General features: G+C 37.9%; 1 protein-coding gene across 1 annotated transcript in view; it reads left to right on the top strand.

Annotated features, from left to right (window-relative positions):
- The window catches only part of NELL2 (neural EGFL like 2), a 378,381-nt gene that overhangs the window by 93,003 nt on the left and 258,418 nt on the right, over positions 1-26,960 (top strand). The window contains exons 9-10 of the mRNA XM_082665093.1: positions 710-838; positions 2,327-2,429. Coding sequence (XP_082521219.1) covers positions 710-838; positions 2,327-2,429 — 232 coding nt within the window. The remainder of the gene's footprint in view (positions 1-709; positions 839-2,326; positions 2,430-26,960) is intronic.

Below are 26,960 nucleotides of genomic sequence, written 5' to 3'. Positions count from 1 at the left end.
TATTCTAAAATTTATGTTTGCACTCAAGCAAACATAGTCATGAAATTAGACATTTTTAAAAATGGAAAATGCTTCTCTGCATCGTGGATGATGCTATTTTGACTTAGCCTTCTTTTCCGTCCTATAAATCCTGCTTTTTTCCCCCAAAGGCAGGGGGCAAGTTTACTACAAAAAGAAGGGGGGAAAAATCCTTTCTTTTAAATTAAAGTCTTAAGTCATTTGCAGCAACATGGGCGGACCTAGAGATTATCACACTAATTAAGTAAGTCAGAAAGAGAAAGCCAGTTACCATACGATATCACTTATATGTAGAATCTAAAATATGACACAAATGAACTTACCTACGAAACAGAAAAAGACTCACACACGTAGAGAACAGACTTGTGGTTGCCAAGGGAGAGGTGGGTGAGGGAGGGATGGATTGGGAGTTTGGGATTAGCAGATGCAAACCATTATATAGAGAGTGGATAAACAATAAGGGCCTACCATATAGCACAGGGAACTATATTCAATATCCCGTAATAAATCACAATGGAAAAGAATAAAATGAAAAAAATAAAGGCTTATGTATATTTATAATAAATAGTTGATGGGCACAGCCATCATTACAGCTATTCATCTGAAAAACAGTCAGATGCCTGTTGGAGTATTTTGCCTTTCTGCATTGCTGGAATGGTGAACAATATGAACCCCTTCCTTTGTGCCACAGCTGTCTCGAGCCGAACAGCGAATGAATAGATTGGACCAGTGCTATTGTGAAAGGACTTGCACCATGAAGGGAACCACCTACCGAGAACTCGAGTCGTGGACAGACGGCTGTAAGAACTGCACATGCCTGGTATGGCTTTTGCTGGAGTTCAGACTAAGGGAACTCAGATGTCCCCACCCTTTAAAAATTTATTAAAACAATGTCATCATGAAAATTTCGGGACCCATTTCCTCAAAACACAACACTAAAGTGGCAGCAAACCCGGTCAAATCTAAAGGACTGTGTGTTGCCTTATTAAAGACACTTTCTAGCCTATAAAGATGATTACGGTTTCAGAATGCTATAAAGTTTTAAGTTTACTGGTCCGCACATGAAGTTAACAACTTAAATTGGGTCAGTAAAGGGATTCCCAAAGGATTCTATCCTGTTATCCTTAACTTTTCCAGGGATTTTCCCCTCATGTTTTATTAATGCATTTTGATAAAACTAAATTAAGTGCAACAGGAAATACTGTGTCCAGATTGGGCTGTGCAAACAAATAATGGAGTTTAAATAATCTTTAAAAGTTTACTAATACAGCGGAATACAAATTATAGAGTATAAATAAGTTTGAGTTTTCTAATTGCTCACTAATTAAGTAGAATATTTAGTGCATTATTATTTCAAACATGTAAGTTCATTTTCAAAGACAAGTTCAAAAGGAGTTTAGTTTTGAACTTTTAAATTCCATATGAATTACCTGTTAAAATTGGTTGACTGTAAAGAAGTCAGAGGTCTAAAAAAATTTTTTCCCAAGTTCATCCAGTTTATTCAAAAGTGGGAGATCATGACGTAAGAAGGTCAAAGTTAGCTGTGAAATAACCGTACAGGTGTGTCTGTGTGTGCCTGCTTTGTATGATTTCTATTCAGGAACATATATTCCTATTAAAGTCATAGCATTTTACAAATACAGTAAAACCTTCCCAACTTGTTAAATGGGTGCCAAAAATCAAATTGAGTAAAATACAAGATGTGGTATGTGAAGTCAATAAAACGACTAGAAAAGCAGCTAACCTACCTGGGAGCTCTGGGTGACCTTCGGGAATCAAATTCCTTGAGGTCCCCTTTGCCGTTTGGCACCTCTTGTGATGACTGTCAGCATCAATTCATGGTGGTGGCCTGTCCAAGCTTAAATATCCTTGGGAAGATTTCTGCATCCTGAGACTGGGTCTCCAGCACGGCAGCAGCTATTCCAAAAATCTCCTCGTTTGTTGATGCTCATTTTGTGAGTCATCTGGGGAGACACGAGTGCCCCAGGCTGACCCTCAGCCTGCTGTTTCTCTGTCAGCAGGTGCCCTTCCCTCCACACCTGTCCTCATCCACTTCACAACAGGAGGTGAGAACTCTAGCTCAGTTGCCGGACAGAAGGTGGAGCCAATCACCATCTGTGTTATGACCCAGTTTGCATTACTGTGGGTTTTACTGTATTATGGGTTTTGCTGTATAATAACCAAAGAGAATAGTGGTATTTATGACATTTTACATGAAGAATTTGAAATTTAAGAAATATATTAAACAATACTTGAAAGCTACCAAGCTGCAACTTGGAAATTCTTTAAAATACTGTTTTCTTCTCAGAATGGAACCATCCAGTGTGAAACTCTGATTTGCCCAAATCCTGACTGCCCCCTCAAGTCGGCTCTTGCATACGTGGATGGCAAGTGCTGTAAGGAATGCAAACGTGAGCATAACTTTTATGATGAATACTTTTTTGGCAAAAATAAAGCTTTGTATTAGTAAATATTCACCCATCATTGGTTTAATCTGGGTAAACTAAATAGCTTTTAGAAATGATGGAAATACCTTCTCTATTTTGGTTGAGCAGTTCTTTTCCACTTAAAAGTGCTATACTTGTATTTTAGCAAGAAAGTTTTTCTTGGAGGAATCTATTCTGTACAGTGACAGTAGTGGCAAAGATATGTAAGAAACTCAGTGGAAGGCACTTCTCTCATTAACACTGCTTGATACAAATACCTCTCAACTAGGTTGAGAGTAGTCCACACTCAGTCAAGATAAACAAGAAAATCCAAGATACAAGTGACCTTCAACAGCAGAAGATACAAAACTCTATTAGTCCAAACCACAGAAGTGCACATTGTTATAGGATTGTCCAGTGTGGACAGGGCAGGGCCATGATCTTAATTCATAAAAGAGGCTCATGCCACTGAATGAGGAAGCCATCTGCCTTTCAGCAGCTGTTGTATGCAGTTCACTTCTGATGTCTGGAAATGCTCTTTGAATCGATAGCTATCCTCAAATGGGTTCTAAATCATTTATTTCATAACATAAATCATCGCATCTCTGTTACTTACACTTTAAAAGATTGCCTTAAGTCCATGTTAAAAGTAGCATTTAAAATTTAGCTACTATTTTTTTTTTTTACCATGCAATAGTAACATATATGAAAACTGGGTTGTTATAAAGTTTGCAGACTATATAGGGCTATGTAAGTGCAGTATAAGCATACACACGCATGCACGCGCACGCACACAAGACAGAAAGGGGGGAGGGCAAGGGAGAGGGAAGGAGAGGAAAACAAAAGTAACAGCTGCTTTTTCTAGGGTTTTTATGCTCACTGGTCTCCGTTACCACCGCCATACCTTACTCTTGCCTACGCAGTGTGCAGGGTGCTCCTTCTGGCGAGAGTGACAAGTTATCAGAGAAAAATCAGGAAGTCGCTTTGTAGTCCATTGATTTAATTCCCTCAGGAGCTCGTGTATATTTAATTTTGTTAGACTTTACCTTGAAGCCAGTCCATTTCATGAGAGTGTATTAGCCTAGTCAAGTAGATTTGGCTGGACCAGGAAAGGTTGAATGCAGTCGTTCTCACACATGTCACCAGCTAATTTCCTTGGTGAGGGGTAATCTGAGTTCTTCCTTGAACTTGTATTAATAAAGAAAAGCTTGGGACGATATTCTGTAGTTTTCTTTGTAGATGCTTGGAGGCAGGAGGAAGAAGGGCCCTCTATAGGACTCATATTCATTACACAACAGTAGCAGGAATCATACTTTTGGCTTTTATTTCTTTCATCCTTTCCACTGATACTTCTGCATTGTTACCTGTGAATATTTACATTCACATTTACATTAAGTGATGTTGATTTTATTAGAGACAGGCTGATTGGAATAATGGACCATCATGATAGATGGATTAGTCAGAAGTTGTGAATTTCAGGTCTGCTTTTACCATTTGTCTCTGTTACCAGCAGTAAGCTGCCTATTCAGTCAGACTGTGCTTGAAATCTTCCCAGAAAGCATGTAGTTAGACTTCATAAAATGGTAAAATATTTTGAAATTCATTAATACAAAGTGCTTCTGGCAGACTTCGGTGTTAATGATTGGAAAGTAACTGTATGTCATACATAAAATAGTGAAAGCTGCAAATAAGTGATCAATGAGGGGACCATAGCATCACTGGAGAAGTGTCAAAATAATTCATTCGAGTCTTCCGTTTCATACGGTTAAAAAATAATAAAGATTAAGTGACTTTGTCTTTCTGGTCATATTCAGTGATATGAGTGCCGTGGAATATAAAGGATTTGTGTCCTATGGTTGGTTGTATTTCGAGTATTTGAACCTCTGATTCTGATGAATTCAACATTTTACGAGGGCTAGCATATTTTCAGTTAACACCCATAGATTTTTTTTTCCTATGAGAAATAAGTATTTAGTTCATACGGTAAACATTATTAGAGATTATTTGGGAATGTGTCTCATGCACAAATTTTTTTATGCAGAAAAGAAATGACATAACTGTTTATTGAGTATAATTTATATACTATATAAATATGTATATAGCATATACATATATATACTATGTAATTTACCCATTAAAAAAGTATACAATTCAGTATATTTTAGTATGTTTGTAAGGTTGTTCAACCATCATCACTACCTAATTCCAGGACATTTTCATTATGCCACAAAGATACCCCATAACCGTTAAGTATCATTCTGCCCGCCCCCCCCGCCGCCAACCCCTGGCAACCGCTAATCTACCTTCTGTTCCTATGTATTTGCTTATTCTGGGCATTTCAGATAAATGCAATATACAATATCCACATGCATAAATTTAAAAACGGTCACTAGAAATATTTTAGGAAATGTGCTTCTGAAAAGTTTTGCAAAAAATATTTTATAAAGGATAAATAATATTTACAATAAATTTAATAATCATTAGCTGACTTGTTTAGATAGTTCAGATTTTCATATGTGCTGAAAGTGGGAGAAGCTGATAGTTATACAGATCCATGATGTTCTGTGTGTGTGTGTATGTGTGTGTGTGTGTGTTTCACTGTTACATATGAGGGGAAGGAAGCAGTATCATTTTCCTATGTAAATTTCCCCAGTAGCATCAGTGTTATAATTTACAAGAACTTAATTTCAGTGGAATATAATTTCTATGTGTTTTACTTTTTAAAACACAAACATAAGCCTTCCTCTTTATTATTATTATCTTTATTGGAGTAAAATTGATTTACAATGTTGTGTTAGTTTCTGCTATACAATGAAGTGAATCAGCTATATGTATACCTATATCCCCTCTCTTGGACCTCCCTCCCACCCCCCATCCCACCCATCTAGGTCATCACAGAGCACCGAACTGAGCTCCCTGTGCTATACAGCAAGTTCCCACTAGCTATCTGTTTTACACACGGTAGTGTATTTATGTCAAACCTAATCTCCCAATTCATCCCACCCTCCCCTTCCCCCTCTGTGTCCACATGTCTGTTCTCTACATCTGCGTTTCTATTCCTGCCCTATAAGTAGGTTCATCTGTACCATTTTTCTAGATTCCACATATATACGTTAATATACGATATTTGTTTTTCTCTTTCTGGCTTGCTTCACTCTGTATGACGTACTCTAGGTCCATCCACATCTCTACAAATGACCCAGTTTTGTTCCTTTTTATGGCTGAGTAATATTCCATTGTAATATTCCATCTTCTTTATCCATTCATCTATCGCTGGACATTTAGGTTGCTTCCATATCCTGGCTATATAGTGTTGCAGTGAACACTGTGGTACATGACTCTTTGAATTACGGTTTTCTCAGGATATATGGCCAGTAGTGGGGTTGCTGGGTCATATGGTAGTTCTATTTTTAATTTTTTTAAAGACCCTTCATACTGTTCTCCATAGTGGCTGTATCAAATTACATTCCCAACAACAGGGCAGGAGGGTTCCCTTTTCTCCACACCCTCTCCAGCATAAAAAATGGGCAGAAGACCTAAATAGACATTTCACCACAGCCTTCCTCTTACACACTGCACTCATTTGATCTTTGAAACTCTATGGCCCGATAGCCTTTTTTTTTTTTTTTTTTTCTGGCACGCGGGCCTCTTACTGTTGTGGCCTCTCCCGTTGTGGAGCACAGGCTCCGGACGCGCAGGCTCAGCGGCCATGGCTCATGGGCCCAGCCGCTCCGCGGCATGTGGATCTTCCCGGACCGGGGCACGAACCCGTGTCCCCTGCATCGGCAGGCGGACTCTCAACCACTGCGCCACCAGGGAAGCCCCCGATAGCCTTTTTTAATGGCATAAAATTAACAAAGTATATTCTTTAGTGAGAACTATTTAAAGAGATTAATCATTTATTGTTTCTAAAGCCCTCGGAAGGGAAAACATGTAACCTAACCGCTGAACTGTTACTCTGCCAAGGCTGAAAGGAACGAAGCACTTGCACGCGGCCAGTCCTTTCTGCTGTTCTTTATTTACTGCTTTCAGCCTTGCTGCGTCAGAGCTGTTTGTGCAACTCTGAGCAGCCCTATTTTGCAGCCTGCTTTATATTTTCCCTCTGTAACTTCAGCTCTAGCCCTTTATCCACACATAAATACTGTTGAATAGTAAGAAGGTTGTTGTTCTGGGAAAGAAGTCAGAGAGAACCAAGCCTGTCACTTTTCTTTATTTGACTGGACATAAGCAAAGTGTTGGGAGGAGGGGCTAAACCTTTTATGCCTCTACCATTGAGCCACTGTGGTGGAGTTAAACAGAGGGTGAAATCCAAAGGCAGGAATGCACCAGTGCCAAATCATTAAGGTAATAATAGTCACAACTCTAATGAAGTCATATCACTTCCTCAGATTAGGAGGCACATACTTGGCTCCTCAGGTGAACCTCACAGTAACTGTATAAGGTAGGCATTGTCTCCATCTTCCTCATTAGAGGGATTATGTGACTTGCCCAAGAACGCACATTTAGTTAGATGTGCCAGAGAAATTCTATCTGAAAGTGCTGTGCTTTGCCAGCCTACTTCCCTCTTCAGAACCACCTGCTGTAATTAATCTCGGTGATCTCCTTTCATCGACTGTAACTAAGCTTACCATTCAAAGCCATTTGGGGTTCTGGCTAAGTCTAGGTGAAAGTACAAAGTAAGCAGAGTACCACTCAGTTTACTTTTCAGCCACCTCTTCCATACCCTTTATTCCAGTCACAGGCTCTCAACTAGCCAACAGCAAGATGGACTGGCTCAAATTCAAGGCAGCTCTAGAAAATGTAAAGTATAAATATTTTGGGTGACGTTAAATCTGAAATAGGATGAAGTCAAACTAATTAAAGTACATAAAATCTCAACCCAGTTTAAAAAATTGTCAGAAAATAATCAACTAAAGTTCTAGGAAATAGAAAGTTACTAAAATCACTGAACTTAGAAAACATTTTTAAAGTATTCAGTGAATTCATTTATTTTCTTTCCGTGGACTGTAGATTCAAGTTTGAACACAGACCTCTGCTTCACAGAAAAAGTGATTCATGAAAATAGGGAATCTGAAGCAAATCTGAACTAATGCTGTAATGACTTTTGCAGAAAAGGCTATGTTTTAATAAACAACAACAAGGAAGGCGGATTTCCTCTCCATTTCTAGAAAGGCATCAAATACAGGAAATGTGAATGTGACCATCAGAATTGGTTGGTGCTTGCCTAGTAGCCATAGTTATTTTAATTGGTGTTTTCTCAAAGAGGCCAGATTTATATGAATAAATTAAAATTATTATTTTGGCTGAACAAAATCAGGGTTTTAATATGTAATATAGATTACATTTTAATATGTTTTGTGCTGATTAGACATCATATTGTTTTAAACTTAATTTAAAAACCCTCATAGCTTAGATAAAATGGACTTTTGATATCTTTGCATACTGAGTGGTTAAGCATGTGGGTTATAGAGTTAGATTTTCTGGGTTTGAATTCTGGTTCTACTGCTTATTAGCTGTGCCACTTCGGTCAAGTTACTTAACCTCTCGGAGTCTCAGTTTCCTCATCCGTGATATTATATGTAAGGGTTGGTGTGAGGACTGAATGAGTAATATATGTAAAGTGCTTAGAACAAAGTTACCTATTATTACTGTTTTTATTAAAAGATTCGTGTATGTTTTTATTGATGAAAATACAAACTAGTGAAACTCATTGGGTCATAGATCTTAAAGCTATATAGGACCTAGAGATCTTCAGAATAGCAATTTGCTTTTGAGGAGGTAAAGCTTCAGTATCCCTATTTTACATAGGAATAATGAAGCCAGGGAGGTTAAATTGCTTTTCTAAGATCAAACAGTTAGTTTGTAATGCAAGGTAATTTTTTTTCAAATTCTGTTCTGATATACAGTACTACTCTTTTTAAAGGCCATTCCGCCCTCAATATTTTGGATAGGTCTTGACCAAGGTTTACACGTGGAACCAATTTATCATGCTTTATATATTCTTTTCAGTCTGGCTTCTTTCATTCAAAATCATGTTTGTGAGATTCATCCATATTTTTGCATGTAGATGTCGTTTATTCATACTTATTGCTGTATATGTTCCATTTGTGTTAATGTATCACAATCCAATCTATTATTGAAGAGTGAGTTAGGTGGTTTCCAGTTTTTGACTCTATAAATAGTCCTTCTATAAGTGTTCTTTACATCTTTTTTGGTGTTATGCACGCCTGATGGGTATATACCTTAGAATTGTTTGGCCACAGGGTAAAAACTGTTTTATTCTATAACAAAGCAGTTTTCCAAAGTGCTTATTCCAGTTTGGCCTCCCACCAATGGTGTATGAACATTCCAGTTGCTCCACAATCTCACCCACACTTGGCATTTTTAGTCTTTTTAATTTTAGGCATTATGATAAATTATACTGGTACATCATATTGTACTGTAGTTCAAATTTGCATTCCCCTGAAGACTAATGAAGATGAGCACTTTTTCATACATTTATGGACCATTTTCCCTAATTTTAAATAATACAAAATAAGAGTAGATTTTTAAATACAAACATTTCCCCAAAGAGCATTTTTCTTTTTCTGGGGGGTAGAAGATGGTAGTTTTGGAGGTTTGATTCTTTTATTTTCATGTTATCATGCAATATGGATGATCTAGCCCTGTCACTTAAAATGCATAGCAAAGTAGGGACAGAGATTAAATGACAGTCACTCAAGTAAATTGGGGATTTTTTAAAGAAAGGAATGGCAGTAATGAAACTGACTCACAGACTTTTAAACATGTGAATATAGGGAGGAGGAAGAAAAAGCAATGGGATATAGTTCACCAAGAATCTTTGTTCTTAAAAAAAAGAAACGCATAATTTATATAGGCTACATTAAAAAAGAAAATAAGTTTGGAGCAACATAACCAATAAACTTAGCTGTCTCTACAGTAATTCTGGAAGCATGGGAAATATGCAGTATGCATTGGAGGTTCTCATGAATGAACACGATTATAAATTATTGGGCTTTATGGAGACACGAGGGGCTACGTGACTAGAATGCTAATGCTGACTCGGGGGGATCTACGCAATAACGAAAAAGGTAGAAATAGCAATCAAAAGGAACGTGCGTTGTGTTACATATCAAACACAATATTTTTGGGAAGTTTCCTGAATGTCTGTGGTTATTAAGGAACATTATGTCAGCAAACAATTGAATGAGCTGAGCGCTCATGGTGTTGGTGTAAATCAAGTGCATGGCCCTGGTTTGGATTGTCTTTTCTCACCAAAATTACCTTAATTTAGTATTTAAAATAATCCTGGATAAAATCATAGAATTATGACACTTTTCTAATTCTGTAGGTAAGTATGAAGAAATGGGCAAGAAAATAGTTCACATGTGTATTAGTTAAGGTCATTGAACTTAGGATAGGGAGTATTTTCACTAAAGACGAATAGCTATGTTTTATTAAAGAGAGGTTTCATCAAGATAATCCTGTAGGCTTCCTGAACACTATCATTAATTTTGTGCTGATTTTTTTCATAAACTCTTCAAACAGGCATTTGGCATCTTTTAAGCTATCTTTTAAGCATTATAAAAACTGATAAATATCAAATCAGAGGAAAAAACACGAACTGGCAATGTATTAATAAGCAAGAATAATTAACAATATAGCCTTCAGATTAATGACTGTATGAGACATTGCATGATACATTTTAATGATCTTTTAGCAAAATAAAAAAATCTATTGTTAATTTGTCAGCTTGTAGCAGAGCTGAGGTACCAAGAAAAGGCAGGGCAGAATTACAGGATGATGGCAATGTCACAATGATTTGCTGCTGTGTCCTGTACTCCACAGTTCTGAGATGTTTGACTCTATCATTCTTTCTTCCTAATCCTACTACAGCATTTTAAAAAATTTATTTTACTCAAGTATAGTTGATTTACAATGTTGTGTTAATTCCTACTGTACAGCAAAGTGATTCAGATATATATATATATATATATATATATATATATATATATAAAGCATTCTTTTTCATATTCTTTTCCATTATGGTTTATCACAGGATATTGAATATAGTTCCCTGTGCTATACAATAGGACCTTGTTGTTTACCCATCTTATATATAATAGTTTGCATCTGCTAATCCCAAACTCCCAATCCACCCCTACCACCCCCCCTTGGCAACCAGCATTTTTAATGTTTTAACTAAAAATAATGCCTGCATACATTAAACCTTCATCCATCCAAAAAGATATAAAATAAAAAGTAAAAAATCTCCCTTCTCCTCCGTCCCCTGAACTTTTTTTTTTTTTTCCCACCATGAAATCCCCTGAACTTCTAGTTCTTGTGTATCCTTCCAGGTGATTTTCAATGTATCCACTCACATATGCGTGTGTAGGCTTTTCATGTACAGTAAACGATGTCATACATCTTCCTGTACTTTTATCTTGGAGATGTTTCCATATCAACAAACTTTTAAAAACGGCTGCATAATACTCCACTGTATAATTTATCATAATGTTATTTCTTCCCCCTCAAAGGATATTTTTGTTGTTTCTGATTTGTTGTTGTGGTTTCTCTTATGAAAATCAATATTGTGGGATGTCATTCCTGCATAATCTTGGTGCACTTTTATATGGTTTTATACAGTAAATTGCTGAGGGTGGAATTTCTGGGTCAGAGACTGCGGCACTTTTAAATATTGTCAGCTTTTGCTCTCCAATTACTTTCTTGCTCTAAATTACAAAAAGCTGGGTGTTTTTCCCTTCTAGTGAGGAGCACTTGGTGGCAGCGCTGAGGGAAAACTGAAAACACCACTTTTCTCTCAGTTTCACGAGGTCTTTAAAAAGAGCACCAGGGGCATTTTTCTTTTTCCCAAGCAACTTTGACAAGGTAATATCAATTCATGGGAGATCCCTCCATGAAAGATAAGTCTATGGAAGCCTGAACTTTCTTGTTTTACCTCAAACAGTATTGTCTGGTGAGCTCATAGGAAATTATTATTAAAATTAATTGCTGTTCTGCATCTTTGGTAAATTCCATAGATGGCATGAGAATATATTGAATTTATTTTTTTCTGAAATGAAAGTGGTTTTCCAGAAGACATAACACGGGTACTGCCCTCTGATTTTGATGCCTTCTGTTGTGCCGATTTAATCATGTTTTATTTTAAAATAATAGAGAGTCCTCAGCCTCTAGTTCTTTACCCTGAATTGTAATTTCTCTTCATTATTAAGATCCTTGAATAAATGTATTTTGTGGATTTTATTATTTTTCATGCCCCATTACATTTTCTCAAAAGACTGTCTCTGCCCATCTAATGACATTGCTTAAATGGCCTCACACTCTTCAGAAGAAAGCTTTATGCAAATTTGTCTTTAATAATAATTAAATCAAACTGTCTAGCACAGTTCTAGGAGACTAAAAATGGGACTCTTTAGGTGATCAGAAGGCTAGTCCTTCTTAGTAGTGTAAGGCTTTGAAACGGGTGAGAGGATTTGAGATGTATACCAAAGCAAAAGAGTGAGAATTCATGGTAGACACAGTTTGAGAAAAGAAGAAACACTTATCTTGGAAAATGCAGCTTCTTATTTGCCGTGTGGTTAGGTAATTGTTTTAAAAATGAGCTTATTTTCTTCTCAATAGAGATCAGACAAAATGGCATTTTGAAATTGGGAATAGGAGAAAATAGACATATGTAATTTAAAGCATCTTACAAGTTGATTTTGGCAATTTTGTGGAAAGTAGTAAGTCAGGAAGACCAACTGCATAATAAAGGTAAATGGACGTCATAGTGCCCATTGGAGAATAAAGCCATGACTCCCACCGTCCCCAACAGGAAGGATGAAATAGCAACTCAGCATCACCAGCCTCCCCTCTGGATGCCTGTGTGTGGCCTGTGCTCTCTGGTACATATTTACAGACTGTGTAAAATTAGTATAGATTAAAAATTAGATGAAGAAAACATAATGATATAGGAGTTCAGTGTGAGGAAGGATCAGAAAAGGATTCTCTTTTTCAGTTTAGAGATGCTTGTGATAGAGTACAATTCAGGCACATTTCTTTTTATACAAAAGCTGGCCTCCAATTCAGAACTATTTAACTATAAAAATTACATATGAAATCACATGAAATTGCTTTAAAAGTCATTACTGGAGTTGGTGGTGGTAAGACTGGAGCGACATCCAACTCAGGAATGTTAAACTTGTAAAATATCTCTTCTTTGGAATGGCTGCTATAATCCCATGTCCTACTACTAGAATATTCTATCCACATTACATACTAGAACCTTTGCCTAGATTTTGCTTCTAAATCACAACAGCTGCTATTTACACACTCTTCACTGCAGTTGCTGGAACGTTGCCTCTATTGTAGAACTGGCTATATGATCTCTGGACTTTGGGCCACACCAGGTTTTTAGGATTTGATGTTCAGATCTTGGTCTTATTGTTTGTTTTACACTTTAATTACATTGTTGGTATAAAATCATTTCTGAGCTGGCTGACTTCAGAGTGGCCCTCACTTATAAATATTAATTCAGATTGTAAAGGCATGTCTCACAAACACTTGTGCAACAAACTCAGAAACTTAGGAGAGAATTTTAAGTCTCCAGAGCATAACAGATCATATACAGATATAAGGTTTATGATTTTAACCATTGGCAAGTGACCCCAATGATCCGTGATACATATGTTCGTAAGTTTCCTGAGACCTGAATTTTCATTCAACAAGCTGTGAGGCCTGTAGGCAGGAGCACAGCACTGGCTCAATGCTTCTCAAATCTTAATGGGAATATGAATCACCTGGGGATCTCGTTAAAATGAAAATTATGATTCCGTGGTTCTGGGGTGGGGCCTGAGAGTTTGCATTTCTAACCAGCTCCTGGGTGGTGCTGTTTTGTGGAACACACTGAACACACTTTGATTAGCAAAGAGTTAGCTATTCAACCTGTTGAAGTTTTTATTCAACCTTTTCCTCATAGTTTATTGTGGCATCACTTATAAGAAGACAGGAAAGAGGAACTTTTTTTTTTCCTGAGTTGTTATTGTTAGATTTGGGAAGCTAATTCTTTATTACGTTTGGAGGAAGAGAATAAAAGGGCAGTGGGTAACACATTCTTCTCACACTATTTTGTGGGTATCATGTCCTTAAACCAATAAAAATTTGCGCTTTTCTGAGCACAAATGAGTTTATCTCACAGCAAGCAGTGTTAAGAATTTCTCATTTGTGTTTATGCCTATGGTTTACCCCCAGCATTTCTCAGGCCCTGAATCTCAGAAAGGTCACTTTTGTTAGTCGGGAAGGAGGGAGGGGGTGGGCTTGTATAGAACAAGATGAACATTGTACTTGTTCACTGGTTTATTTCATCTATTAATGTCCCTTCAGCCCAGGATTTCTAAATGCTGTAGGAGTTGGAGCTGGGGGAGACAAGCAGCTGAATGTGAAATGGAATTGGATGAACTCTCCTGGCTGAGTTTGCCATAGGCCTAGGAGTGAGCTTAGGAGCTGGAGAGCTTGGAATAATACTGGAAATAGCAGTAGGGGGATGACTGTCCTATGCATATGGAAATTGAGGGAAATAAAGGTGAAATCATGTATCTTGCCACTGTGTCTCTTTCCTATAATTTTCATTAATTTGAAAAATAGTTATTAAGCACCTCCTGTGAATTATTCTCTGCTACACACTGGGGATACAGTGGTGAACAAAATCAGATTTTTCTCTGCCCTCATAAACCTGATAATCAAGTCAGGGAGACAGACATTGATCATATTATAATCAAGTATGCAGTGGAATGTTGCAGCAGTAAGATGTTGATAAAAGCACCTGTAGTAAGTGAAATTCATCTAGTGTGGAGATCAGAGAAGGCATCCTTTAGAAAATGATGTTGAGTTGAGATCTGATAAATAGCATTACACTGGTAAAAAGAAGAAGGAAGAAATGTTCAGGCTGAGAGAATTTAATATACAAAGGTTTTGTGTAGGGAGGTAGGATGTTGTGAAAGGAAGCTGACGTGGTTGATGTGCAGAGAGTCAAGGGCACACTGTAAGATGCAGCTGGAGAGATAAGAAGGGGTCAGATTAAGGAGTTTTATTTTCATCCTAAGGGCAATGGGATGCAAGTTGCACATTTTAAGCAAGGCAGGTCTTTTTTTTGCAGTTATCCAGAGAAAAGATGATGGTAGCTTCATTAAGTAGGAGCAATATATATTTAAGGTAGAGCCAACAGGATTTTCTGATGGCTCGATACGGGTATGAGTTAAAAGAGAAGAGTCAGGATGACTCCAAAGTTTTTGGATTGAAGAAGTAGAAGGATGGAGTTACTACTAAGATGAGAAAACGGATAATTGAGCCGGATTTGGGAGGGTGGCTAAGATCAAGAGTTCAGTTTAGATATGTTCTGTTTGACAGGTGTATTAGCCACTTAAATGGAAATATAGACAAGTAGTTATATATCTGAGTCTGGAGTCTGGGACAGAGGTCAAAAGTAGAGCTAAGGATCTGAATTGTGGAATTTTTTCCTGCATTTCTTGGAAATTTGTATTTATTTTTTGATTTAAGTTTTCATCTACATTGTCCACTTTAAAATTTAATTCTTTGTATTTTTGCTTTTTGATTCATAAGAGCTCTTTTTATACTAAAACTCCTCTGTTATGTATGTTGCAAATATATTTTCATAATGTTACTCCTTCTATTTAGTATTTCCAACATAAAGAAGATTCAAAATTTTATGTAATGGAGTCTTTGAGTCATGCTAAAAAAGACCTTTTGCTCTTATTATTCATAAAAATATTACCTTCTAATTTCTGAATGGCCCCTCCCTTTTCATTTTAAGTTTAAACAATCTGGGATTTATTTTGCATACCTGAGATGATAATTCTAGCTAACTTTTTTTTTTTGCCAAACAAGTTACCAATAATTCCAGTATCATTTGTTGACTAACTCTTTTGTTCACTGATTAACATGCCACTTTATCTTATATTAAATAATTACATATTTACATGTATTTAGGTTTGTTTCTAGGATTTCTCTTCTTTTTTCTTTTTTTTAAAGATTTTACTGTAATATTTTTATTTTATTCTATTTGCTCAGTCTGTAAGATAGTGTTTAGGAAACACAGTTCAACCACAAGACTTCTTTTTTAAATATTTTTTTTTGGCTGCTTTGGTCTTAGGTGGGGCACATGTTATCTTCATTGCGATGTATGGGCTCTTCGTTGTGGCGCGTAGACTTCTCTCTAGTTGTGGCATGCGGGTTTTCTCTCTCTAGTTGTGGCACACGGGCTCCAGAGTGCATGGGCTCTGTAGTTTGCGGCACGTGGGCTCTCTAGTAGAGGCGCATGGGCTCAGAAGTTGCGGTGTGTGGGTTTGGTTGCCCCGGCATGTGAGATCTTAGTTCCCTGATAAGGGATCGAACCCGTGGCCCCTGCATTGGAAGGTGAATTCTTTACCACTGCACCACCAGGAAGTCCCAGATCTCTCTTATTTTCTATTAATCTATTTGTCTGTTACGGTACTGATTCTACAATATTTGAATTATTTTAGCTTTTTAGTATGAGTTATTATCTGGAAAAACCATCATTTTTCTTTCTAAAAACTTCCTTGGGTTATTTTCTCTCATTTATGCTTCTAGATGACTTTTTCATATCATGAGAATTATCTGTTCCTAAACGGTTTTCAAAGCTCAGTCATATGTGTGTCTGATTCAGGTACCTTTTTTTGTGATAATTCTTTGATGGATAACACAGAAAATGTTTTTGTGGTTGTTTTTGTTTGTTATTTTGTATGTATTACTGAAAGCAGTTTCATGGTTTAAGATTTGCAGTATTTCAGGGTGGAGTAATTCTGGGTGTTGACAAGTTCAAGGGTATGGCTATGGAAATAGGATGCTTAAGTGGTGAAGGAATGAAATTTGCTGTATACCAGGAGGCAAGGAAACTTAGATTCTAGGTGTTGAACAAAATTTCCAAAGACCTTTCGAAGTTTCCCAAGACAAAGTGGAAAGGAAGATTGCTTTTTAGGTTCCAGTGACTCGGTCATAGGTAGATGATATTAATAAGGAGAGGTAGTAGTGGGGAAGGGGTGGAAATCAAAGGAGGATGGGTTCTTCCATAAGGATGAAAGAGTGGTGTTTTGGAAGTGACACTTCCCTCCTATCGCAGACATAAATGTGGTATGGGAAAATGAAAAATCTAAACGGCATGGTTTCAGAGAAAGAAACATTATCCTCACTGAAAATCTAAGTTTCAATCAAAGGAGGGAAGTGAAGGGAGAAAATCTAAGTTTCAATCAAAGGAGGGAAGTGAAGGGAGCATTCTGTAAGGTGTTAGGTTGTGGAGGATGTATATGGACAATGGCTCTGATGGAGAGTTGGAAGCCTTGTGGATCAGTTGGCTTTTGCTTTGTAGCAAAACATCCTAAAACTCAGTAGCCTAAAACAGTAGCTTGGCAGGTTGGAAATTTGGATTGAGCACCTGGGAATTTTTTTTTCAGTCTTGATTTGGTTGGTCTAGTCTTGGCTGGACTTGTGCATGCATCTGTAGTTAGCTGGTGGGTTAACTCAGTTGTTTTAGGACAGCCTTACGTTTTGTGGCTGGGTTAATGGGAGTCTCTTTCCATGTCTTCTTTCAAACTAGGAGGTTAGTCCAGGCTTGTTTATCTGACAGCTACAGATTTCTAAGAAAGTCCAAGCTTGCAAATTTTCTTGAGACCTAGGCTGGGAACTCAGTCAAACATTGTTACTTCCACCATGTTCTTTTGGCCAAGTCAAGTCACAAGGCCAGTGCGATGGTGGAGGACCTGTAAAGTCACTTTGAAGGGGGCATAGAAACAGGGAGTAGAAAGAGATAGCCATTTCCACAATCTTCAGTACCTTGGGAGGATGATTCAGGGGGAAGGAAATCCAGAGAGATATGAGGATGAAAGCAGGAGAGATGTATCTGGGTGTTGCTTTCAGACTGTGGAGTTGTGGTCAAGAATGACGGGATATGAAGTATGGTGGGCTTCACTGACCTCAAAAACTCGATTCCTACCCTGGGGCTAACTTTCAACACTGGTGCAGCCTGAATTCTCTGTGGTAACAGGAACTGGGTGAATCTAGTTGTCAACCACCATGGCTGAGGCCATTCCTGATTGAAGTAACAGATGGTACGTTAGAGGCATGAAGTTTTACTTTTTGGGTAGTGATTCAAATAGAAGAGAAGAGAAATGTAGTATGGTGCGTTTAAAGTATACTGTCCCAGAAAGGCGAGGATCAGAAGTAGGTAACTCCCAGGAGTTCAGTTTCAAGGTAGAAATAGCAGTGGGTGAGACAAATAAGGAGTGAGGCTTCTGAAGAAATTCTAACGCAGGTTTATATAGAATGAATTGTTATTCTGTGTCACACAAGGCAGGGTTTATTTGTCATTTATCTCTGTATCTCCATCACTTGACACAGTATCTAATGCACAGTAGATGCTCAATAAATGTTTTTGCATCCTTTATTGAATAAGGTATTCCACATTTTGGCCCCTTTTCTGAGAATTTTTTATTGTACTCTAGCTCTTCTATACATGTTAACAGTAGTAGGTTTAGATTATTATATTTGTGCATCTTCTGCAAAAAGAATAATTGATTGTACTTTTCTTCACTGGGTCAAGTTTATTCTTTCTATATTTTGAAGTGGGGCTTCAATAAAGCAGAGTAACCAGGGGTTATGTGTGGCAGCAGTTGACAAAGCTAATAGCATTTAGAAAAACATTCATCCTGAAAAGAATAGAAGGATGGGACTTGCCTGGCGGTCCAGTTGTTAAGACTCCACACTCCCAATGCGGGGAGTCCGGGTTCGATCCCTGGTCAAGGAACTAGATCCCACGTGCCACAAATAAGAGCCCGCATGCCGCAATGAAGATCCCGTGTGCCTCAACTAAGATCCCGTGTGCTGCAACTAAGACCCAGTGCAGCCAAATAAATAAATATTAAAAGAAAAGAATAGAAGGAATTGTCTTTTCTAAATTCTTTACTGCGTCATGAATGTTGCAGACTTTCACTCAGGGCAAGTTAAAACCATTTCCTGATTTTGAATGCTTTGAGGATAAGAAAAAATTCCCCAATAATTCAGTGATCACAGATAACATATCAGAAAACTAAAAACATGTATCTGGGATAGTCTCTTTAGATTATGCTAAAAACAGTGATAAGTTTGCATACATGCAGTATTAATGTTGGGTCAACATATCTCCTGTATCAAAAGAGACCTTTCCCATACATAAAAGAAAATACATTATACCAGATAAACAAAGCTTGATGTTCATTTTGTTTCCAGGTTTCACTATTGTAAAAATATTGCCATAATTATTGTATCAGGTTGAATCTAAAAGAACAGGAATTTATAGGTCAAACATTGTAGAATGTTTGTAGAATTTTGTAGAATTTTGACACAGGTTGCTGAACTCAAAGGTTTTATTAATTTACACTTCAGTAATATATGACTGCCTGTTTCTATATGCCACTCCAGCACAAGATATTTTCATCATTATATTAGAAAGAAAATATTTTCTAATTTGATGTATAGTATATGGTATTTCATCCAGTGTGACTCAAGTATAGTGAATGGTGTGACAGTGTAAGTTGAGTATTTTGCGATGAAGGTGGAGAAAGATGCAGTGACAGATGATACAGGGTCTTTCAGGTGATATGAAAGATCTTGATATTTATTTCGTCTTCTAAAAAAATCTACTTTAGGTACAATTTACATGCAATGAAATGTACACATTTTAAGTATAAATTTTAATGAGTTTTGACAAATGTATACATCCAGTTAAATCTGCTACCATCCATATATGATTCATTTCATCTAAGTCATCAAATTTGTAGGCACAGAATTATTCATTCTAGTCCTTTGAAAGATCTTGATATTTAACTCTAAAGCACTAGGAAGCATTTGAAGGGTTTAAAATAGTAAAGTGTGATAAAGTATTACACTTTAGATAGATTACCCTGCAGCAGTATGAAAATTGGATTTAGAGGAGCAGGAGGGGATGTCGGGACATTAGGAAACATAAACACTAGTCCAACTGAGAGAGGTTGCAGTCTGGGGTAGGATAATGGCTGTGGAATTGGAAGGAAGTGAATGGATTTGAATATGTAGGAAGTAGATAGATTGTTTACACTGATTGGATTTCAGAGAATGAAGGAGAGAGATGTATTACAAATAAATTTTATATTTCAGATTGATGCAAGTAGGTGTATGATTATGCTGCTTACTGAAGTAGAGAGCACTGGAGTAGAAGCAGGTTTGGGGAGATTATGAGTTTAGTTTGATCATATTGAGTTTGAGATGCCCATGGATATTTAAGAGAAAATATTAAAGTTTGATGTATAAATTTTTAACTTAGAAGAGAAGTCTGAACAGGAGACACAAATATGGAAGTCATCTGTACATAGATGATAATTGAAGCCATGGGAATTGTTAAGAGTTACTTAGGAAGAGACTATAGTGAGAGAAAATGAGGACAGGGACCAATCCTTCAGGTATTCTAACATTTAAAATTTATAAGAGGTGGATGAGCCTGTAAAATAGTCTGAGAAATTGTTGCCAGAGATTTACATGGAAGATCAGAAGCACTTTTTTTTTTTTTTTTTTTTGCGGTACGCGGGCCTCTCACTGTTGTGGCCTCTCCCTTTGCGGAGCACAGGCTCTGGACGCGAAGGCTCAGCAGCCATGGCTCACGGGCCCAGCCGCTCCGCGGCATGTGGGATCTTCCCGGGCTGGGGTACGAACCTGTGTCCCCTGCATCGGCAGGCGGACTCTCAACCACTGTGCCACCAGGGAAGCCCCAGAAGCACTTTTGTAGCAGGGAAGCTAAGGGAAGAATGTTTTTGGAAGGAGGGAGTGGTATACAACAACAGAATATGCTGAGAGGACAGGAACGATGATAAACAACATTTTTTCATCAGATTCAAAATCTGGGGGTGACTGACATTGTGAGAGCATTTTGGTGGACCAGAAAGGAAGCCAGATTACAGTGGGCTATGGGGAATGGATAGGAGGAAAAGTGGTGATGCTTTTTGTAATAATAAATTTGTGTGTGGATGGGAAGAGATATGGAGAATTTACTGGGAGCACATGGTAGGGTCCAGGGATTTTTTTTTAAGATGGCAGGGAATAGGAATAGATAATATTTAAATATTGGTGGCATGAGAGAAAGAGAGAGAGAAGGATTGAAAATAGAAGGGAGGAATTAATTGATGGTATAAACTGAGCAGAAAGGGTAGGGTTCAGAGCATAATTAGAGGGTTTTGCCTTTGCTGGGTGGAGAGATACTCAGTATGTAGAGCAAGAGGAGAAGGAGAGTGGGTGGATACAGATACAGCTAAATGTATTGATTTGGTGGAAGGGAAGTTGAAGGAGTGCCATCTGACAGCTTTTATTTTCTCTGTGAAGTGAGACCCAAGGTGAATTATTGGGGAGAAGAAGCAGAGTCACAGGTTGAGTAGAGATGGGTTGAAAGATATTTGGCTAAGAAATGTTAAAGTTGCTAACTAGAGGCTGCTATTCCTCCATCAGTTTATATAAGATCTTCCCTTACCGTTTGACAGCCCAGACGTAGGCATGAGGAAAGTAGATTGATTTATCCACAGTTGGGATTTTGTTTTCTGGACAAAAATCCCATAAAGAAGGTTATGATGTTGGCCAAAAATGGATCAGAACTAGGAGACTCACAAGATTTAAGATAGAAAAGAAGGTAAGGACAGTTGAGGGCTAGTCAATAGGGAGAAAGTGGGTTCATATTGAACAGGAAGAACTCATACAGTTGAAGAGTAAATGCAGTGAGAGCAGTTGAGGAAGCAACTTGGAAGCGTGAAGCGTTTGAGTTGGAGAGTAAGTAGAACGTCCGGTTTAGAGATTTTGGAGGCAGAGCCATTTTGAGGAGACAAGGGCAGAATACGAACGTGCAGGCGAGGTAGAGGTGAGGGTGGTGTCAAAGGAGCCAGGAGGTGGGGTGCTGGATGGGTCAATCACATGGATGCCAAACTCTTCCAGAATGTTGCAGACATCTGGATGGAGAAAGATTGGATGGAGACCCAGGTTTCAAAGTCAGTAGTGAAAGATGGGGAGTGTCCAATATTGTGTGTGTGTGCGTGCACGTGTATAAAATGGTAGGAAAGTTGGTGACGTGAGCCTCAAAGAGCAGATTTTTTTTGTGAGGGTAGAGAAGTGACACCAACTATATCTTCTTACTCTGAGGTATGGAATGTGAACTTCACATGAATGTATTATTTTACTGGGGCTCCATAACAAAATACCACAGACTAGGCTTAAGCAACAGAAATTTATTTTCTCAGAGTTCTGGAGGCTAGAAGTCCAAGGTCAAGGTGTTGGAACGTTTGATTTCTCTTGAGCCCTTCTCCTTGGCTTCCGGACGACTGCCTCCTCGCTGTGTTCTCACATGGTCTCTCCTCTGTGCCTGCACATTCCTGTTGTGTCCAAACTTCCTCTTTTTATAAGGACGCTAGCCAAGTTGGATTAGGGCCCATGCTAATGGCCTCATTTTAACTTTATCACCTCTTCAAAGGCCTTACCTCCATCTGTGGATACATTGTGAGGTACTGGAGGTTAGAATTTCAACATCTGAATTTTAGGGGGACTCAGATCAGCTCATAACAATGAAGTATCTGTGGTGGTAAAAGAGCATACAGTTATCCCTTGAGAGGTCCGTTAGGCAAGTGGTAATCTTGTGGGGAAACCAGAATTCAGTTAAGGCCAGAAGCCAAGGGGATGAAGCTACAAAAGGGATACAATTAGAATTCCAGAGGACTAGGTGAGTTTGGCAGTGAGATTTTGGGGGTATAAAAGAAGAATCATATGCAGTATAAAGACTGGTATTCAGGAAGAGTGAATGAATAGAGTTCCCCTGGTTGGTTCACAAAGGGGAAAAAAAAAGGAGACATTTGACTTTGTGTTGAATTAGTTGTCTCATAGTGTTGTCAATATTATATCCTGTTGGAAAAATAGTGGGTTTGCAGTGCTTTCTGCAGTATTTTACATTATTTTCTGCTGCTAAATGAATAGATTTTCTTTTTTTTTTTATTTTATACTTTATTATTTCTATAAAGGAAAGCTATTGAGTTTGGTCTACTTATTTTATAACTCAGTTATTGTTTCAAATAGTTTCTCAAGGATTCTCTTTTTTTTATAGATAATCATTCATATTTTTCATAAATACGGATCATTTTGTCCCTTTTCCAATATACTTCTAATCACATTAATTCTGATAGTAGTGGTGGCTCTGGAAATCCTTATCAGATATTGGCCTATGGTAAGGAATGGATTTTATTTGTAGAAAATGTATGCAATAGTCTAGTTACAAGTTAGTGGAATTTAAGCCAGAGTGGGTGGCAGTGAACTTGAAGGAAAAGGAATAGTTTTCATAATACGATACTTAGCTTTTGACTGAATATAGAGTCTGGAAGAAGAGAGGTAAAGATGATTTCAGCAGTTCCAATTAGATAACAGAGAAACACAAGGAGGATGCCTCTTGTGTTTCACTATTAAGTATAGGATTATTTCCTTACGGTAAGTGTTTGTAAGAGTAATAACTGGGCCAAAGACTATTTATCATTTTAATACTTTTAGCCACAAACTACCAGACTGGATACCAGCTGTGTTAACATACTCCTTCACCAATACCATTGTCGTCATTTAGAATTTTGTTGTTAGATCCAAAGGAGGAATGTGGTATCTCATTATTCCTTTATGAATTCTTAAAATGGCCTTTCTTAAAATTTGAGGTCTGACAAATATTATGTTAGTTTTTCTACTGGTATGATTTTTTTTTTTTAATTAATTAATTTAGGGCTTCCCTGGTGGCGCACTGGTTGAGAGTCCGCCTGCCGATGCAGGGGATGCGGGTTCGTGCCTCGGTCTGGGAAGATCCCACATGCCGCGGAGCGGCTGGGCCCATGAGCCATGGCCGCTGAGCCTGCGCGTCCGGAGCCTGTGCTCCGCAACAGGAGAGGCCACAACAGTGAGAAGCCCGCGTACCGCCAAAAAAAAAAAAAAATTATTTATTTTTGGCTGTGTTGGGTCTTCGTTTCTGTGCGAGGGCTTTCTCCAGTTGTGGAAAGTGGGGGCCACTCTTCATCGCGGTGCGAGGGCCTCTCACTATAGCGGCCTCTCTTGTTGCGGAGCACAGGCTCCAGACGCGCAGGCTCAGTAGTTGTGACTCACGGGAAAGGAGGCCGGGCTTACAAGATCCCACCGGACCTTGCAAACTATGGTAAGGACCTGGGATGTTATTCTCAGCCTGCCCAGTGATTTGGGGGCTAGTAATGAGGACTCAAGCCTGGGTGGCAGTGAGTGGGGCGCCCCTGTGGCAGCGCATGACTAGGCAGTTCACTGAATGTGGTTGGCAGAGGGGTCAATGACACCAACATTTTGAGGCCTGCTGAGGCACAGTTGAAGTGACTGAGAATGATGGTCCTGTGTAGAGAGAAAAAGATGATTTTCAGGAGAAGAGGATAACAGTCTGAAGGTAGGAAGTTGGGAACGTATATATTTAGGGAATGGCAAGTGGGCCAGGAAGGATTAGAGACGTAAGAAGGAAACTGAGGTAGAGCTGAGTCCCCTGGGCTGAGTCAGAGGGCAGTTTCCAGGGCTTTCTGAATGGAGATTTAGTGGTCTTCTAATAACGCAGTACCTTTGCTGGGAACCAAAAGCTGTAGTGGGGCTGTCATTAACTGCAGCTGAAGTCAGATCTGGATTAGAGTCCAGTCTCTCTCATGTATAAACGTTGTGAACCTGGTTAAGTCATTTAAGTTTAATTTGCTTGTTTATTTATTTCTGTGTTTGTTGTGAGCTTAAATGAACACTGTATGTCAACTATACTGCTGGAACAAAATAAACCCGTATTAAATGGTGCTGTTATGATAACTAATCAATACGGGGTGATTATTTTACATAATGTATATGAAGTAACTTTATGAGGTGAAAGAAACTAGGTATGAGGTATTAATGATGTCGATAAAACTAAGTGCTTGGTCTTTTCTGTACTGCTTTCTAACTGTAGTAGCTCCTGTACTAATTTTGTAACTTTAGACGTTCGTAGAATAGTCAGTGTTTTATAGAAATGTATGTAAAGCAAAATGGTGGTATTACCTTTTTACAAAAATGTTCAAATCGCAGGCTTAGATAATTAATTGAAGCTCAGAATAATGTAATTTTGTAGTTTTATAGTAAAATTACAAGTTCACATATTGAAAATTTTGATGACCTCATTATTTTGCCCATAAATTTCAGCAAATTAAGGAAGGCTTGCTTACAAGTTGAAGTAATAATGTTTTTATTAATGGATGTAGCTTTGGAATCAGGGAGTCAAAAGTAAATGTAGGAAAAATATGAAATGAAGTCTTGGCCATAGAAGTAGGTATTGAATCTTACCAATAGTTTCTGGTTTTACCTTTCACAGATTTGTTTCTTGAAAACAAAATTAAAATTAAATATGTGTAGCTAATAGTTAATTTTCATGATTATTTTTAAAAGGAAGATAAAACGTGCTTCACATTTGCAGTGAGATATATGTGAGATGTAGTTATCTCAGAGGCTCAGCTGTTCCCAGCACCTGAGCCACCCCCTTGAGACCATTAGGATCGCTATCTAAAATAGAATATAAAGAATAGAATATACTTGAATGGAAAAAAAATATGTTTGTCTTTGAATGTATTTAAGAAAAAATGATTCATCTGAAACCAAAACAGTAATAATACCTTTGCTATTCCTTCCTTCTCCTTTTCACTTACTTTGTAATTGTATTTTATTTTCTATTTCCCTGTCGCTCATGCCTTAATGACCTCAATTTTCTGACTGGTCCTCTTTGACCTACACAGAAGCCTTCTTAAGCATTCAATGAGTTCTTTATGAAATTCTGTGGTCATTTAATCTGCTCTGCGAGGCCCTTTTGGGAGCCCTGTTTCTGTTCTCTACCTTCAGGAGTGAAAGGCTGTTGCCAAGTCATGATTTTTATTTTTCCTCCTGTTAGTAGTATTTTAAAGATAACTCAAATATTGTCCACTCTGCTTTTATAATTACTCTTATTATAATTTTCTTTTGATATTGGATCACTTTTAGAAATGCAGAATTCCAATTAAATCATCTGAGTAACTGCATTCATAACCTGTTAATCTTCATTTTTCCATTTAAAATATTTTAGTGCTTGTTATCTAGCCTTAGCTCTCTGGATGTGTGTGATTTATCCAAGCCTGGATGTACAGAAACATAATAGAAAGAAGTAGGCTCGCCTGAAAGCTTTAGTCAGCCATGTTGCTTTGACTGTTATCGTGGCACCTGGGAGAGGGGCACCTGAGAAAAGAATATCTCTGAGAAAAGAAAAAAATATTATCTTTTCCATGGGTAATATTCACCCGAATGCAGTGAATTTTCTAGTAATGCAGGTTTCTGATTACTCTATTTTCTATTAGTGATGTTTAGCCTTGGTAATCCAGAACTGTTAATAGAGTAAATGGATTTTTCGAGTTGCTTGATTTTGCTTGCATTATACGATATAGTCACATAAAAGAATGCAAGCTTATAACCCCCCTAAAACTTCTTGTTTCCTGTCAGTGAACCCTCTAGCATAAATGTATTAGGAAATATCTACCTTCTCATAAAAGCCTCAAAATAATTTATCCTAACGTAAAATTTTAATAAAATTTCCCTTCTTATCTATTTAGCTCTGCTAGGCAATTATGGGCTTCTCTGAACACCATCTGCTCTGAAGGCTGTAAAGAAACATACCTCCCCTTTTCAGTTGATGTTTAGCAATATGCACTTGTTAACTCTGTTTTGTTTTTGAAAAAATGTAAAAAAGGAAAAAAATAATCTCCTTTGAGTGACTTTCTTTCCCTTTGAAAAAGGACACCTTTCTAGTTCCACCCCCCTGTGGAGGAGAGGTCTTTTCTTGCAATGCACATTACATAGAGGGGGATATATGTACTTGGAATCCCCTCTGTAATTTCTAATTTTCTCCAGTTTCCTAGGCTGGTTTTCATGGTTCACATACTTTCTGTGCCCCTTTTGTGGTGATAATGTTGTTGCTTGAGAATCGGTCCCGCCATTTCAGTGCCATGTATACTCACCAAGTGACAGAATGTGCAAGATAGTGCTTCTTCTGCTATGGCCGTTTCTTGGCTCCGGCATCAATTTGCCTTTCTGCATAACTACATTCTGAATGATGGCATCACCTCTCCTCTTCTCCACCCACAATCTGCAGTTGTTCTAAGAATGCCCTCGCTGTTCCCCTCTCCTTTTCTATTCCTATGAGGCATCCATCACCTCTCTCGTTAGCTAAGCATAATGGCATCTGGGAAATACATGCAATAATCCTCAGATGCCATAAATTCTTCTTACTCTGTTTTCTAAAGAGGTGACTAAATAGTTTCTTCTCTAAGGGATGGAAATGTTCAGCGCTGCAGTAATTTTTGATGTGGGCTACATATGTCCTAGCTGGGGAAAGCCAGAAGGAAAGAAAAGTGGCCGAAAGTATAT

Source organism: Grampus griseus, assembly GCF_964374135.1.
Source record: "Grampus griseus genome assembly, chromosome: 11".
NCBI lineage: Eukaryota > Metazoa > Chordata > Mammalia > Artiodactyla > Delphinidae > Grampus > Grampus griseus.
This window is presented reverse-complemented; position numbering and strand designations above follow the sequence as displayed.